Source organism: Eubalaena glacialis, chromosome 6 (genome assembly GCF_028564815.1).
Source record: "Eubalaena glacialis isolate mEubGla1 chromosome 6, mEubGla1.1.hap2.+ XY, whole genome shotgun sequence".
Classification (NCBI taxonomy): Eukaryota; Metazoa; Chordata; class Mammalia; order Artiodactyla; family Balaenidae; genus Eubalaena; species Eubalaena glacialis.
Window position 1 is genome coordinate 61,430,546 of NC_083721.1, and position 16,714 is coordinate 61,447,259.

Consider the following 16,714-nt stretch of genomic DNA (forward strand, 5'->3'; position numbering starts at 1 on the left):
GGTTCGATCCCTGGTCAGGGAACTTGATCCTGCATGCATGCCGCAACGAAAGATCGTGCGCGTCACAGCAAAGATTCCACATGCCGCAACTAAGACCCGGCACAGCCAAATAAATAAATATTTAAAAAAATAATCCCAGGTGGAAATAGTTTATTTCATATCCTTACTTCCTCAAACACATTTACATACGAAAAGTATTATTGTTAATTTCCAGCAACAATACCACAGATTATGTTTTATCAGTCATGATATAGAACATTTTATCGAATAATGGAGTTTAAATGAAATATGAAGATATTGTATTGAAATATTTATATAAGTGTAATTTATGTCCTTCTTAAATGTGAACAGGAAACTTACTTTTGAAAAATTATAGTTCCAGGACTCCTTAGAGAAATGGCTGCTTCTAGGGCCTAGTTGGGGAATATACAAAATGAACCTGGAACATCTTGTAGTGCCAGAATATAAAGAAGTGCTTGAAAAAGAAAAAAAGAGGCATGTCGAAAGGACATGGGAGTCAACCTGAAAGAGCTTCTAATGGCCAAACAAAAAAAATGTGAGCAGCAAAATAAATAATGATAATACTGCATTATAACCTAAAGTATAAAATAATTATTCATAAGTCCATACTGATACCAATGATGGAATAAATATATAAATGGGGGAGCAAGCACGAGTCTTCCTTACAGAGTTCCAAATAATATATGTAGATACTCCCCCTTCCAGGAGGTGGAGCTTAATTCTCCTCCCCTTGAGTATGGGCTGAACTTAGTGACTCATTTCTAACAAATAGAATGTGGAAAGAGGAAAATCATACTTTTGAAGTGGAGAAGGCTGCCAGACACCCCCAAGTGATCAAGGTTAACATCATCATAAGTCATGCTGATATGTGTACACCCTGAGTTTGAGGAGAAGGGTACTTCACCTCTGTGGTATTCTTCCCCAAAATCCAAACCCCAGTCTAATCATGAAATAAAAAACCTCAGATGAACCCAAATTGAGGGACATTGTACATAATACCTGACCTGTACTTTTCAAATGTATAAGGGCACTGAAAAACAAGGAAAAAGTGAGGGACTGTCATAGATTGGAAGAGACTAAGAAGATAACAACTAAATTCAACATGGGACTTTGGGTTGGGTTCTTGAACAGAAAAGGACATTACTGGAAAAAATAGGAATAAAGCCTAGTTTAGTTAATTGTACCTCTAAAATTATTAAAAAATAAAAAGTTTAAAAATATGATTGCAAATTTAAAGTCCTATAAATAAAAGTAGACCCTAAGATTTTTTGCGTTTTCCATAGTCACTTATTCATTCAAAAAGTTATTTAACACTTATTGTGTGCCAAACATGTAATGTACTTAGGTGTTTGAAATCAACATGATACCTGCTCGCATAGAACTTAGAGTCTAGTGCAGGAGAGAGACGATACACAAGTCACTAAGCCAATAAAAATATAATTACAAGTTGGGATAAGTTCTGTGAAGGTGATGAGCAGGATTAATAGAATCACCTGTACTTGTTTGCTTTCTTTGTGAATACATGAATTATTTTTACAATGAACATGTAGTAGTTCTATGTCAGAAAACGCCATTTCTCAAGCCTAATTAGGAAGTTGCCTCACAGAACCTTAGTTAATTGCCTAGTTTCAGTGATTCATTTCTATGCCGAAGGAGCCATTACTTGAAATTGCAGTGAATAGCTTTTGCCTACACATAGTATTGTTACAGGGAGAAGGTAAATCAGTATCTACCCGATATCCCTAAGTTCTTTGCACCTGTAGCAAAATAAGGAGACACAAACCATTTCATGAGGGAGAAAAGCCAATAGCTGGGGTGAAGCCAGAGCTAGAAGAGTTTTTCTGATTCTTAGACCACTATCTTTTCCTTTAAGTGACTGCTTCTCATGGCTTAACATGGACAAATGCTTGACACAGATGATTCTTAGAGCTTGATTTGTGAACTATGGGGAGCTTTTGTCACAGTTGTCATTCTGTACTGACAGGCATAATCCTTGAAATAATAAATAATCCCAGTCCTGAAATCATTAAAATTTCACATTGGATTGCTTTACCCTATTTCCTTTATTCTACCAGGCTCCTATTCCTAGATGTCCTTTTTTTTTTTTTTTCATTTCCTTTTAATTCTTCTAAGTTAAACTCCTTGAACTATAAAATAGAGGTTTAGTTTGTGTGCTCTGGAGCTACAGTGAATCCAAATTCCACTTCAGTCACTCACAAACCACAGAGCTTCGGCGAGTTTCAGCAATTCTCTCAGTGTCTCAGTTTCCTCATCTATACGTTGGAGATGAAGATGTTAATACCTCTTATCTCACAGGATTGCTGTGAGGATAAGATGAGTGAATATTCGTAACGTGCTTAACACAATACCTGCCATATGCTAAGCACCATAGATTCCTGGGCTCTTTTATGCAGTGTTTCCAGGGAACATGAGGAGAGGTGAGCAGATGTTGCTTCTTCATTTGCTACCAGGAGTTTTCAACATAATTATCGCTGTCAAGTTCTTAGAAAAATGTAATATTCCGTTGGGCTTTATTTAGCTTTGAAGAATACGTTTCAGAAGGATTTCTTTTAATGTGTGGTATTGAGAGTAGGTAGTGGATACAGTGATACTTGTCTTGGGGGAGTGAGCTTTAAGTCAAGTTTGAAACACTGTTGAGGCTAGTAAGTTAGTGAGTGCAGCAGATAGATATTCGAGCCATTCATGACTTAGTAATTACCGAATGTTTGCGTATTCAGAAATAGGACCTGCTATTCACCGTGGTAGATACCACCCTATGTGTCTCAGTACTGCGCTTGTCACTCTTGAAATATTTTTTTGAGTGCTCGCTTTGGCAGCACATATACTAAAATGGGAATGATACAGAGAAGATTAGCATGGCCCCTGCACAGGGATGACACACAAATTCGTGAAATATTCTTTTGAATGATATATTATGGGAGTTTGATATTCAAGTTCAATATTTCTATATCTTTTGGGTTTTGACTTAACTATTGATCATGTATAGTTTGATTACTATATACTATTATGTATAGTTATACATAGTTCATATCTATATAATACCAATTTAGAGTTTTAATAGTGTCCTGTAATGTGCTGATCATTGTAATCACATTTAAAAACCAATTTGTGCCCAAAACAAACAAAACAAAACCTTGAAATTACCTTTCCTTGATTTCTTCACTTTTTGTTCCATGTTTTTTGTTTCCCCAGAAAATATTCCTGAGAAAGATCTTCATGGAAGACTTTATATCAACCGTGTTTTTCGTATCAGTGCTGAGAGAATGTTTGAATTGCTGTTCACCAGTTCACGCTTTATGCAGATATTTGCCAGTTCCAGAAATATAATAGGTTGGTCTTGTGTTCTTATCTAATGATAAATTTGGGAGAATTTTATTATCCTTAGAAGGTTGAGCCTATATAAATTGATTTATGTTGTCAAGGGGAAAATTTAGACAGGCTTCCATTTTATTTTGGTGATGTATAAACTAGTGTTTAGGTGTTTTGGCTAAAATCACATGTAAATAGTATAATTGTCCAATTAGTCAGGTCCTACCTACAATTAAGTTCAGACCCTTTGAGAACTAAAACTCCATTTATTTATTAATGTAGCAGTTTAGTTGGGTTGAACCACCTTTAAAATGGTTCTACTGTGGAAAAATTGGATTCTAGTAGAGTATAAATTGGTGCAATCACTTTGCTAAATGGTTTGGCAGTATCTACTAAAGCTGACTCAACAATTCTACTATTAGGTATATATAACCTTCAGAAATGGGTACATGTGTACTCTGAATGACATGTACTGAAATGTTCATAGCAGCATTATTTATAATGGCCCCCAAACTCAAAACAACCCATATATCCACCAATAATAGAATGGATAAACAGATTGTGTATGTTCACACAAAAGAATACTGTATAGCAATGAAAAAAAAAAAAAAACCTGCTACTTATAATAATGAGTAAATCTTACTGATATTCTGTAGTATTAAGCAAAAGAAGCCAGACACAAAACAGTACATACTATGATTTCTTTATATGAAGTTCAAAAACAGGTAAAACTTACTTATGGACATAAAATCAGCATACTAGTTAACTGCTGTTGGTAATTGGGTGGGTAAAGACTGGGAGGGGGCTTCTGGGATGCTGGTAAAGTTCTCTGTCTTGATCTGGGTAGTGGTACCCGTGTGTGTTTTCTCTGTGCAAATTCATGGAAATTTGAGATTGCAGTGTCTATGGTCTACCTTAATGAAAATACAAAAAAAAAAAAAAAAAGTCCAGTTAGGAAGTTAGTTATAAAAAAGATTTTATTGATTATGTATTAAAAGTTCTATTTTGGTAAACATCTCAAATAAGCTTGTAGTCAATTTGAAATTGAATTTATCCTAAATATTTCAAGATATTTTAGAAACTTTGGGAGCATGTGGTTTAGCTTGCTATATAAAATTAGAAATCAGCAGTAGCAGAGATCCATATAAGCTGTCATTTGACATAGTCAAAGAGAAAGTTATTCTACAATCAATTTAAATATAGTTTATAATTTAGCCATTTTATTAACGATTAGATGTTATTCCTTTATTTGAAACTTTTATGTAAACATAATTACATATTCATAGATTATATCATTGATATAGATTCAGTTGTAAAGAGTAATTTTTCCTTATTATTTATAGTAGAGTAGCAGAGCAGTTTCTAATTGATAGCTATTGAGTCTTGTGATTATATTAAGAATGTCATGTTTTTAAAAATCATTACTTTTTTCAGTTCTTCCAGTTTTTTAAAAAAATTTATTTATTTTATTTATTTTTGGCTGCATTGGGTCTTTGTTGCTGCGCGCGGGCTTTCTCTAGTTGCGGAGAGCAGGGGCTACTCTTTGTTGCATTGCGCGGGCTTCTCATTGCTGTGGCTTCTCTTATTGCGGAGCACGGGCTGTAGAGCGCAGGCTCAGTAGTTGTGGCGCACTGGCGTAGTTGCTCCGCGGCATGTGGGATCTTCCCGGACCAGGGCTCGAACCCGTGTCCCCTCCATTGGCAGGCGGATTCTTAACCACTGCACCACCAGGGAAGCCCCAGTTCTTCCAGTTTTAAAAATGTATAATACCTGAGGGGTATAAATCTTTCTTTTCACTCAGTAGCTTATATTTAACTTATTATATCTGTTCTGAATCTATTTTGTATCTTCTTGCCATTCATGTCTACCTGGAGAACTTGCTATTTCAGAAGAGTAGGTTACATTATTTCTCTTAATTTTCTAAGATGATGCCTGTTGATATTGCACTGCTATTTTTATGGCTGAAAAGGCGCACAAGAAACTAGCATGTTATTCCACACTGGTACTAAATGAAGTTTGTTTTTTGAATCATAGCTTCATTTGGTGTCATATCATATCTAGCTTCAATATGGATGACTGTGTTTGCTATCTGATGCTATAAATGGCTTTGGGCAGCAAAGGCTTCTGGCTAATCACAAGTATAAATAGTTACAGGCATGTTGCCTTTAGACCTAGAATTAGTCGGAAGGTTTGCCCCAAAAGAGATAATCTGCTTATGATTGCACGCTATTATGTTATCTTCTGAACTTGTTACCTAGTAATCAAAGTTGTGTTTCTTGAGAATGGGTCTCAAAGGCTCCTTTCTAAAAATATCGAGAATTTAATGGGAAAGTTTAGTATGGTCAGTTATTTGTGGATTTAACCTAATTTCAGCACTAAAATGGCTACTGCTGGATCTATTTTTTAATAATTATTTAAAATTATTAAAAATGATGATAATTCTTAATAATTTTCCATAAAAATTATTTAAATTGGATTCTTTTAAATCTTTGTTTACTATTATTGTATGACACTACTTTTGTAATTCAAAGCTCAGTTTTAAGTGTTTTTATTCAACTTTTTAATTTTGAAAAAATGTAAACCTTCAGAAAAGTTGCATGAATAGTATAATAAAACCTATACCCATTACCTAGATTCACCAATCTTTTTTCTTGTGGTAAAATGTACATAACATAAAATTTACCGTTTTAGCCGTTTTTAAGTACAATTCCGTGGCATTAAGTACATTCACATTTTGTTGTGCAGCCATCAGTATCATCCATCTCTAGAACTTTTTCATCTTCCCAAACTGAAACTCTGTACCTATTAAACAATAACTCTCCGTTTCCCCCTCTCCCCAACTGCTGATGACCACCATTCTACTTTCTGTCTCTGTGAAGTAGGCGGTGTTCTGGCACATGATGTTCAATAGGCTTGTTGGTAACATTGGTGAAAATACAAGTGGAAGAGACACTTTTATCTTTGTTGATAGTTGCTTTGTTGAATGGTGTGCAGTTTTAATGGCAGAATTCAATGATACCTTTAAATTCTGTTGCTGATTAACAATGGGCTATTTGTATAATTTTTCTGAAACAGGCTGACATATGACCAAAATGATCTTTTGAAAAGTATTTTATAATTAATTTTATATCTCTTTCTTGGACAACTAAATAAATCATTTTTACAGCAAATTCTGTATTGTAGATCCCATGGTTTGTAATGTTGCCTTTTTAATTTGCTTGCACAATTTTTCTAGATATGCAAAAGGCAGCTTCAGGATCCCTCATTAAATCTCTAGGGCTAACTAAATGAAAGAAGTTGAGCAAAATTGGATATATCATAAAGCCTTGTTTCAATCCTTTGATGATGGATAGTGGGTTAGATAAAGGCTCCTATGTTTTAGGACATTGATGAATAGCAGCCAGATATACTAATTGCCTAAATCCATCATGCCAACAACATTAGCCAGCTTAGTCAGATCTTTGAATAGAGTTCACGATGCTGTTACCTATATTTTCCTAGTGTTTGGCTTGTTAAAGGACCTTTGTTAATGTATGGTGCTATGTTCTAAAGATATATTTCCGTTCAAAGTGTATCTTTACTCACTGTGTTGTTGCTAAGTAAATAAAAGAGAATTTTGACCAAGATCTTGCCATAAATGCAGAGAGATTATTCTATAGCTTTCTTCATATAGAAAAGGTTACATAGTTTATTTATATTCCATTGCTCCCTCCTTGATTAAAGATATCTGGCAGATAAGCCATCAACACTACATGATTTCTCATCGACGTGATTTCCCCACAAGTTGGGATCAGATCATATTGCTGCATAATTCAAGGTCTTGCCCTCTGTGATGGAAATGTTGAAGTGTTCTATGTCTGTTTAATAAGGCCAGCACCGTTACTTCTCTTTGTAGGTACTGGGGACTTTAAAAAGAAGCCTACTGATGAAATGACTTTTAATTTTATCTTCTAGAGAAAAGAAACAAGTCTTTTAATAGACTACAATTTAGAAGTAGATGGATCAGAGATGGGGCATATGTCACATACAAGAAGAGTGCCTAACATGTGATTTTACTCTTGTTTAATGTTAAACTAATAACACAGTTATAAGGAAGTTAGGATTGGTCAAAAATAAAAATTGAAATAATTCAAAAACTCCCTCTTTGATTCCATTCCAAGCCATACCCCTCAAATTTCTAGAACTAACTCTTTTTATATTTGCTGTGATTAGATGTAGTATCTACCCCTTGGAATGTAGAACCTGGAGGTGACCAACTGAGAACCATGACCTACACTATAGTCCTTAATAATCCACTAACTGGAAAGTGCACCACGGCCACTGAAAAGCAGGTATGTCTATGCTGCCAGTATTCCAAAAGAATCGTGCATGTGGGAAGAGGGAAGATGCCTGTCATAGGTCCTAGTCACAAATTTACAGGACAGTTTCAACAAATAAATGGCAAGGAAAAAATAGAGGAGAAACTGTGTACAGGTTAAAAGAGATTTAAGAGGCATGTCAACCAAATTAACTCAGTCCTAATTCAGACAAACCAACTGTAAAAGGGTATTTCTGCGATTTAAGGAATTGTTCATTTTTATGTGCAATAATGGTATTGCAGCTATATTTTAAAGAAAAGAATATCTTTTAAAGGGATATACTGAGGAATTTATAAAGAGATATACTGATGTATTTTTGGATGAAATTATGTTGGTATCTAGGGTGTCTTTTAAAAGTAATCTAGTCAGGCAGAGGATGGGAGTAGAGGGAGGGAACATGGGGAGAGGTACAGATGAAACAGGACTGGGCAGGAGTTAATATTGTTGAAGCTGGTTGATGAGCTTTTGAGGGTTTATTGTGTAATGTTCATTTCTACTCTTGTATATGTTTGAACTTTTCCATAATAAATGGTTTTTAAAAGAACACTACTGGAATCTGATTTACTGGATCATGTCAAGGGTTAGGGCCAAATAACTAGATGGCTGCTGTGACATATGAGGAAGAGATTGTAAGATATTTAATGCTCTGTCTACTGTGACCAGCATGGCACTGTCATACAGTGGGGTTTATGTTTGGCCAGTTTTTGTTGACATATAGTATAACTGTTCTGCAAAGTTAGAAAATATTTATTAACATCTGAATTAGTTGTGCTATCATAGTTTTTGTCCGTCAGTGTTCAAAAGGACTTAAATTTTTTTCTTCCAAAGATTTTTCAAACATTTAAGAGAAGTTTTGTATTTTGAATTGGAGAGTCTTTGATAACCTTAGAGGATGGGCAGAATCGGTAAGGTGAAAATGAGAAAGATTTGGCCAGCAACCACTTCTGATCCTGTTTAGGGAAAGCAGTGTTTTGTTTGGTTGTCTCCTTCCTTCACATTTTTGGTGAAGGGTGGTTTTGTTAAACTTTGATGAATTTTAGGGTGGGGTCATGGCTTTGTTCAATTGAATTTTGAATTGTTTCCCTACCAGGAACATTTGCAATTCTTTATAAATTACTAACACACACGAGAGATTATGTAGTTCCTTTCTCCTCCTCATGCCTAAAAGAAAGGAAAAAAACAATTATACAGTGAAATGACAGAGAGGCAGCAAATACTATTTCTGCAGGTCCCGTCTCAATTCATAGATCTCACAGCCAACATGGTGGCCCTTCTGGCCCTGGATATAGGCTTCTCATGTTTTTTGTAATTTGTGAGTAGGAATTCTAGTATATAGGCTCTATATTGGCGAGGAATTTGATGTATTAAACATGTACATGCAAAAAAATTTAATCTTATTTTGGCAGAGACTGTATAAAGAAAGTCGGGAAGCACAATTTTATTTGGTAGATTCAGAAGTGCTGACACACGACGTCCCCTACCATGATTACTTCTATACTCTGAACAGATACTATATCATCCGATCTTCAAAGCAGAAATGCCGGTTGAGGTGAGCTGCTGTAAATGAGTGTTTTAGTCAGGACAGGCTACACTGTGTGCTGGTAACGTATCAATCCCGAAATCTTAGTAGTAGCCTTACACAACAAAGCTTTATTTCTTGATTTATGTGTCCACCGGCAGTCTGCAGAGGGGCGGGGATCCTTACTCGAGGACCCAGGCTGATGAAGGCTTTGACCTCCCGGGGCTGCACAATCCAGAATATGTGTCACTTCAGTTGCCACTGGAAGAGAGAGCTGTAGAGCCGTGCTCGCAGTCCAGTGGCCAGAACTGGTCACAGGACCCCGTTTAATGGCAAGGGGACTGGGAGACTTGAGCACGTGGTGGGCGGTAAACAGCTCTGTTGCGATGGGAGACCAGAAATGTTGGCGTGTTGAAGGTGGTGCTGGGCCATCACACAATTGGCCTAGTCTCAGCTAATGTAGTGACTTGCAGCTAATGTATGACCACTAGAGATTTTTTATATGAGGCATTTAGGAAATTTAAAATTTATTTTGAGCCTTTATTGCTATTTAAGTAAAGAAAATTCAGGGTTAGAGAAAGGAAAGAAATAAAATGCCAAGTTGATGAAATTTTAGCAGCGCTCAGTAATTTTTTAAAGAATTCATTATAAGTGAACAATTTATTTTTTAATAGTCTTAATGACTTTGAATCCTTTTGGCTTTCCGCTGAATTCATTCCTACATCTAATTGTAATGTTAATAATATAATTAAATTTTGTAAATTAAATATTCTTCTTTCTTCCTTATCTATTAGAGTTTCAACAGATTTGAAATACAAAAAACAACCATGGGCCATTGTCAAATCTTTAATTGAGAAGAATTCCTGGAGTTCCTTGGCGGACTATTTCAAACAGCTTGGTTTGTAAATTTCTTGATTTATCTATTTTTGTAAAAATGGCATTTATTAACAGGATGGATGGATTCTTCATTTGGATTCATAGCAGGAACTGGTAGATGATGTTGGAATGACTCCTACTGAAGTGGTTCCAACTACTCCACTTGGAATTTCAAAACTTCTAATTTTCATTGGTCTACCAAACACTCTATAATGCTTATGATATGCCAGACGTTGTTCTGTGTGCTTTATAAATATCAAGTCATTACAACCCTGTGAGATATAAGTACTGTTATTTTTTTTTTCCGTTGAAACACACAGAGAGGTTAAGTGACTTGTCCAGGATCACACAGTTAGGAGCTGTCACACTCCCTCCCTCTGTAAGGAGCCAAGGAAGCTGACTGCAGTGAGGGACTGGGTAATCCAGTCATAAGTATGCACTTGTGCCCACGAAGGTCTGGAGCGTCCTCAGGCCCACATCTCCCTTACCAATGCAGCTCTCCGGGGTTTACGCAGGCCCAGCTAGCAATGGTACCACGTACATGTGTGGATTTGGTGGAGGTGGGTATTAGACAGGGGAGGTGATGTAGTTCTGTTTGGATATTCCTTAAAATATACATGAGGAAAAAACATATAGATACATATGTGAGCATAATTAATTTTAGTTAAAGAAAAGGTGGTGGCCAATCAACTCAGGGTAATTTAAGGCTTCATCATCCAGCTTGTTGATTATTTATTTTCCTTGTTTCCTTGTCTTTGGTTATTTCATGATTAAGCTCCAGATCACTAGAAAAATGAAACTCAAAAATGAGTTTGGCCACTAGATAATGAACTTCTAATGAAAAATCTGGTGAAGGGAAAGGTTAAAACAAATGTGAAAAATGAGGTTTTTATTGATAGGTTGTTTGCAGATTTTCTTTACTAGTGCTTCCTTTTTTGCAAACCCTCATTGTAAATTAGAACTATTATATGCTTCTCCTTCCTTTGAGATTGACAATCAAGTACTATAATCTATCTTGGAAATCTTTCTAATGATCCAATGTGAGTGGGTTGTTTCCATAACTGAAATCTCTACATTAATACTTAATATAGCACATGGCAAATTTGCTCTGATGATCCTGTCATTAATTAATACAGTTCATTCTTCCTAGAATAATGCAGCCTCATTATGGGATCATCGTACGCTCCAAAACTTTTCATTAAGAGTAAAGTTTGAATCTAGGCCATAAGAATCTGAGTAATAGTTAAAGAAAGTTACCAAGGTCTCAAAAAAAGCAAACTGAGAACAAAACAACGACCAACCCCCCAGTATCTTATAGTTGAGAAGGTTTCTCCACTATCTAAAGATTTTTTTTCCTCTTAGAATCAGATTTGTTAACGGAAGAATCTATGGTAAATCAGTCCATTGAAGACCCTGGAAAACTTAGTGGCCTGCGAAGGAGAAGGCGAACAGTCAACAGAACAGCAGAAACAGCTGCTAAACTTTCTTCTCAGCGTTCTTCTGGAGACCTGGGCTTAGATGCCAAAGGGGATATTACAGGTAGCTGTTACCTGGTAAACAGAGATGAAAGTTTTTTTTCCTTATAAGTTTACTTTATATGAAGCCAAATATGCCTCTTGTTTATAAGACACGTCAGTTAGGAGGTCTCCCTTTCTCCTCTCCTTTTCCAATAATGTTTGTCGAACGAAGACCAATATATAAGTATAAAGGAGCAGTTACAAAATGGCAGGCATGTGGCCAGTAGAAGTATTTTACTGGGCCCACATGGTATTTTAAACCTTGGACATTTTTATATGGAGTCTCAGATCTGGCAGCCCTGGACCCACATCCGTTCGTAGCAGCAGGTGGTTGGAGCTTAGTAGCAGCTGCCCCATTTGACTGAGCGTACACTCTCCCCAGGTCACCAGTCCCCACGACTCTTACCCTATTGCTGGATGCTTCACTCATTAACTTCCTGCCTAGCATTTGTACACAATTTGATTTCTACCCTTGAATCTACTACCATGTTTGTATGCTTTTAATCCTTATGTGCTGTCAGGGCCAGCCCAGCAAAATTGCAGAGATAGAAGTTGACTTTTATTATCTCTACTCTCAATTTTGAAGACATCTTGCCCCTACTAACTGTTATTCCCTCCCTCTCAGTGCTATAAAGCTGTCATACCTTCTCATCCTTCTACATTATCAAATCCTTTTCTAAGGTTTACATCTTAGTGTGAATATGTTTTTCTACCATTTCAACTTAATAGCTCTTTAATTTTGGGATTTGGCAACAAAATTTGGGAAACAGAGAACAGGTGAGGATGATTAAAAAAGGTTTTTTTTAAGGAGGGAAGCATTATACGTAAAACTAGTTCAAATATTATTTGCAGAGATGGAACTTAGCTAGAGATCATACATGATATATTGAATTGCTTGTTTAATTTTAGAACAAATTAATCTGTAATATAGGCCAAATTTGCAGAACGGATATAGGGTTTCTTTTTGTAGATTTGTTTACTAATAATACTCAGGGTATCAGAAGTCAGAAGAGGGGTGCAGGGAATTCACTGTAAATCACTTTGTCTTTACAAATAACTTAAAAAACTTCTTTTCCAGTACTTTTCAAATGAAATTAAACAATCCTGATTCTAATACAGCCCTTTTTTATAATTTGCAGGAAAGAAAAAGGAAATTGAAAGCTATAACACCGTCCTTATTGTGGTGATGAGTATTTTGTAAGTATTTGTGTTGAATGCTTAGTTTGCTTGTGCCCTCACTTATCTTTTAATGGTTTCCAAAAGAATTTGAACGTATTTGTATATTATTATATAGAAATTACCACAATTTGACCAATTTTGGCCTTCAAAAACAGTAACTTTATATGCTTCAGTCTGATAGTTTTTGAATGATTTTCAGAAGAACTGTTAAATTCGAGGGAATACCAAATACACGTTCAGTAAATGTTTTTGTTTTTTAAACTAATCTGATTTGTTTCTACCATCATAGATTTTTAGGGAAGTACCATAAATTTAAAGGGAATATTTTTATATGCAGGCTGATGAAATCCCAACAATGCTATTTTACTCTGCTTGATTAGACCAGTGGTCCTTACCCTTTACTGTGCATAAGAATCACTTGCTGAAATACACATTTCTCAGCCCCAGTCCTACAGATCGAGTCAGTGGGTCTTGAGTAGGGATCAGGAATCAGTAGTATTCTAAAACACACGTGCAGGTTATTCTGATGCAAATAATCTGAGGATTGTAGGGTGAGAAATACTGGGGCAATTAGTCTGAATCTCAGAGTGTTCTACTGGAATCTACTCAGCCAGTCGTATTTAGACTACTGTTATCTCCATGGCTGTACTTGGATCTTAGGTAGTCCATCACATTTAATTGAATTAGTTCTGACTGGATGATACACTCTGGGTTTTGGAATGAAGTTCTTATATCAGCTGTTTTTTCTAATTATAGATTTCAGAACATACAAAATATGTTGTGCCTTTGAGTTTTATAAAAGGTTTTCATATTCTGCTTCCATTAGTTTGCTGTGACAATTTTGAATAGTAAATATTATCTGTGATCTTTTGTATTACTTTGTAGAAGATTTACAGTCAGATGTTGAAATGTTGATCTATACCCCATTTCAGTGACACAATAATTTCATAGATTTGATTTTCTTGCTACTACCTTAGTTTTCATTCAAGAAAAATCTTCTTCTGGATGGGTAAAAGTGAATACGATGTATATTTAAGGGCAAGTCAATATTTTAACAGAAAAAATAAGAGAGATATGATGCCACCTATGTATTTGCATGTATGTGTAATGAGATACGTTCATTCACTTGAAATACTATTGTGAGAACCAACAGAGTAAGTTTATTTAGCAGGTAACGTTTTATATATGATCCAATTAATGTATGTTTGGGATTTGAAATTTTGTCTAAGTTGAACTAGAAGAAATTTCTGCTGAATGGTGATTTTGTGAATGTGAATTTGTTTTGGCTTCTGCTGTGAATAAGAGGTACATCATGATCTATCTAAGATCAAACCCATATTGATCTTTATTTCCTTTCTGAAGTGCAGTATTATGTATGTATAATTGCTTAAGACAAAAGCACCCAAAAACAGATCTTGAAAGCTAACATGGTAGATTTCTAAGCTGGTGGTCGCACATCCAAACTGGCTGGGATTCCTAGCAGAGAAGAGACGTCAGGGACAATCCCAACCTGCTTATTTGGGGACTTTACTGTCACTAGTTATCTTCTAACTGTTCCCTCAACATCCACTGAATACTTAAAAATAAGTATTTCATACAATAAAATGGGGTAATTGATTTAAATAATAACAATAATTGGAAACTGGTCTGGATAATATACATTTTTGAAGCTTTTGTGTGTCTATTCTGCATTAGCAACGCTTTAGGTCTGAGTAATAGTGGATTAACCAGGTCTGATTTGCTCTGCCTAGTTTGCTGTTGCTGGTTTTATTGAATGTGACGCTGTTTCTGAAGCTGTCAAAGATAGAGTATGCTGCTCAGTCCTTTTACCGTCTTCACCTCCAGGAAGAGAAATCTGTAAAGTAAGTCTTCTTCCCTCGCAACCTATTATGTCAATAATTCCTTTGCTGCAGGAAACTTAATTCCAATTTTGGAGATTTTGGTCTGCCAACTATTCTCTAGTCATAAACTTTTTTGTTTACTTTTTTGTTTTATTTGCAAATTTATAGGGCACTGATGATTTCTAGAGACGAAAGCCTAGAAGCTATTCCATTGATCTTTAAGATGGTATTTTTCTTTCAGTTTAGCCTCTGATATGGCGTCAAGAGCAGAAAATATTCAAAAGAGCAAAGATCAGGCCCATCGCTTAAAAGGAGTGCTCCAGGACTCCATCGTGATGCTGGAACAGGTCAGCACCTCTGTGTACCATGTTACTTAGTAGTCATCTCAGTGAATCAGCTGCTCCTCTGGTTGTGAGAGAATATTTACTGTACCAATATTGAAGAAATCCCCCTCCTAGAGGCACCTACCCTTCCCAGTTTCTGGATTATACATTTTATAGTCACTTGTACTTTTTGTTTTTAACAAAATGGGAACGTACTGTACTTACCGTTGCATACCCTCTTTTTTCAATTAGTAATATATTTTGAAGATGTTTCCCTATCAGCTTGTATACATTTACCTCATTCTTTTTTTTTTTTTTTTTTTTTTTTTGCCAGGTTTGAGGGTAAGGATCATGAGTTCGTGTCAGATTTGAGGTGCTTTTTTTTTTTTAATTTATTCATTCATTTATTTATTTTTGGCTGTGTTGGGTCTTCGTTTCTGTGTGAGGGCTTTCCCCAGTTGTGGCGAGCGGGGGCCACTCCTCATCGCGGTGCGCGGGCCTCTCACTGTTGCGGCCTCCCGCTGCGGAGCACGGCTCCAGATGCGCAGTCTCAGTAGTTGTGGCGCACGGGCCCAGCCGCTCCGCGGCATGTGGGATCCTCCCAGACCAGGGCTCGAACCCGTGTCCCCTGCATCGGCAGGCAGACTCTCAACCACTGCGCCACCAGGGAAGCCCACCTCATTCTTTTTATTGGTCCTTCCATATAAAATTTCATGCTCAATATCAGCTCTTTTTATAGAAGTGGTAGATTGCTCATTATTTTGTTTTATCTATTAACCATGCTCATTATTTTGTTTTTAATCTATTAACCTGCTCATTATTTTGTTTTTATCTATTAACCATGTATCATGGAGATACTTCCATATCCTCTTCTTTTAACAGCTGCATAGAATTCAACTGTACATATGTGGCATAATTATTTTACCAGTTCTCCATTGAAGAATGAACATTTAGGTTGTTTTGGTGTTTTGCTGTAAGCATTATCTCTTGAACATAGTGTCATCAATGTGTGCTGCTTGGTTCTATGAACCAAAACTTAGGACTCCCTTTGAAAAATGAGGACTAATACTTCCATTATAATATAATACATGTGTACTTTTCAAAATTGAAAAATAGAGAATAGAAGAGAACCTACTAGCATTCAGACATAATCAGTTTTAACATTTTGTTTTATTTGCTTCCATCCTTTTCTTCTACGCATTGGTTTGTATTTTAGAAGATTCAATTATTGAGCATTTCTTAGAACATCATGTGGGGCACTAAAGGTGCTTCCACTAGGCACTCTTCAGATGCACAGTGCCTGCAGTTAGTAACTTTCTCCTCCCCCTCAGCAAGGAGTAGATCATACTCTCACTTTTCTCCTCATCCTCTCCACTCATTTCCTGCTGACTCTGAACTCATAACCATGCCTCAAGGATAAAAGAGACCCTCCCTCTCCTTCTATAACCAGATCTACAGACCTTCCCGTTGCTGCACCCGTCCTGTTCTGCACTCCATTAGAAGCATCGCTCTGCCTGTGGGACGCTAGTCCCAGCACGAGCTGGCAGGAGACTCCGTCCACCCCTCTAGCTTCCCCATCTTCAGACTCCCTCATTCAGCTGGATCTTTACCATCAGCACCTACCCTGCTCTCTTATCTCCTACATTAGAAAACCCGCGTCATCCACATCTTCTATCTGCTCATCTATCGCTCTCCTCCCTTTCACAGTCAGGCACTCTCGGAGTTGCCTACTCTGGCTGTCACTATTTTA

At 36.4% G+C, this 16,714-nt stretch overlaps 1 protein-coding gene and 1 non-coding gene across 5 annotated transcripts in view; both read left to right on the plus strand.

Moving 5' to 3' along the window:
- Window positions 1-16,714, plus strand: part of GRAMD1C (GRAM domain containing 1C) — a 92,838-nt gene that overhangs the window by 71,837 nt on the left and 4,287 nt on the right. For all 4 annotated transcript variants that reach the window (XM_061193092.1, XM_061193090.1, XM_061193091.1 and 1 more), the window contains 8 exons: window positions 3,235-3,372; window positions 7,564-7,682; window positions 9,116-9,258; window positions 10,023-10,126; window positions 11,467-11,643; window positions 12,761-12,818; window positions 14,552-14,662; window positions 14,883-14,988. In XM_061193092.1, the coding sequence (XP_061049075.1) occupies window positions 3,235-3,372; window positions 7,564-7,682; window positions 9,116-9,258; window positions 10,023-10,126; window positions 11,467-11,643; window positions 12,761-12,818; window positions 14,552-14,662; window positions 14,883-14,988 (956 nt within the window). The remainder of the gene's footprint in view (window positions 1-3,234; window positions 3,373-7,563; window positions 7,683-9,115; window positions 9,259-10,022; window positions 10,127-11,466; window positions 11,644-12,760; window positions 12,819-14,551; window positions 14,663-14,882; window positions 14,989-16,714) is intronic.
- On the plus strand, window positions 2,843-2,944 carry LOC133094217 (U6 spliceosomal RNA). The gene has a single exon (XR_009701430.1). It is a non-coding gene; the product is annotated as a U6 spliceosomal RNA (small nuclear RNA).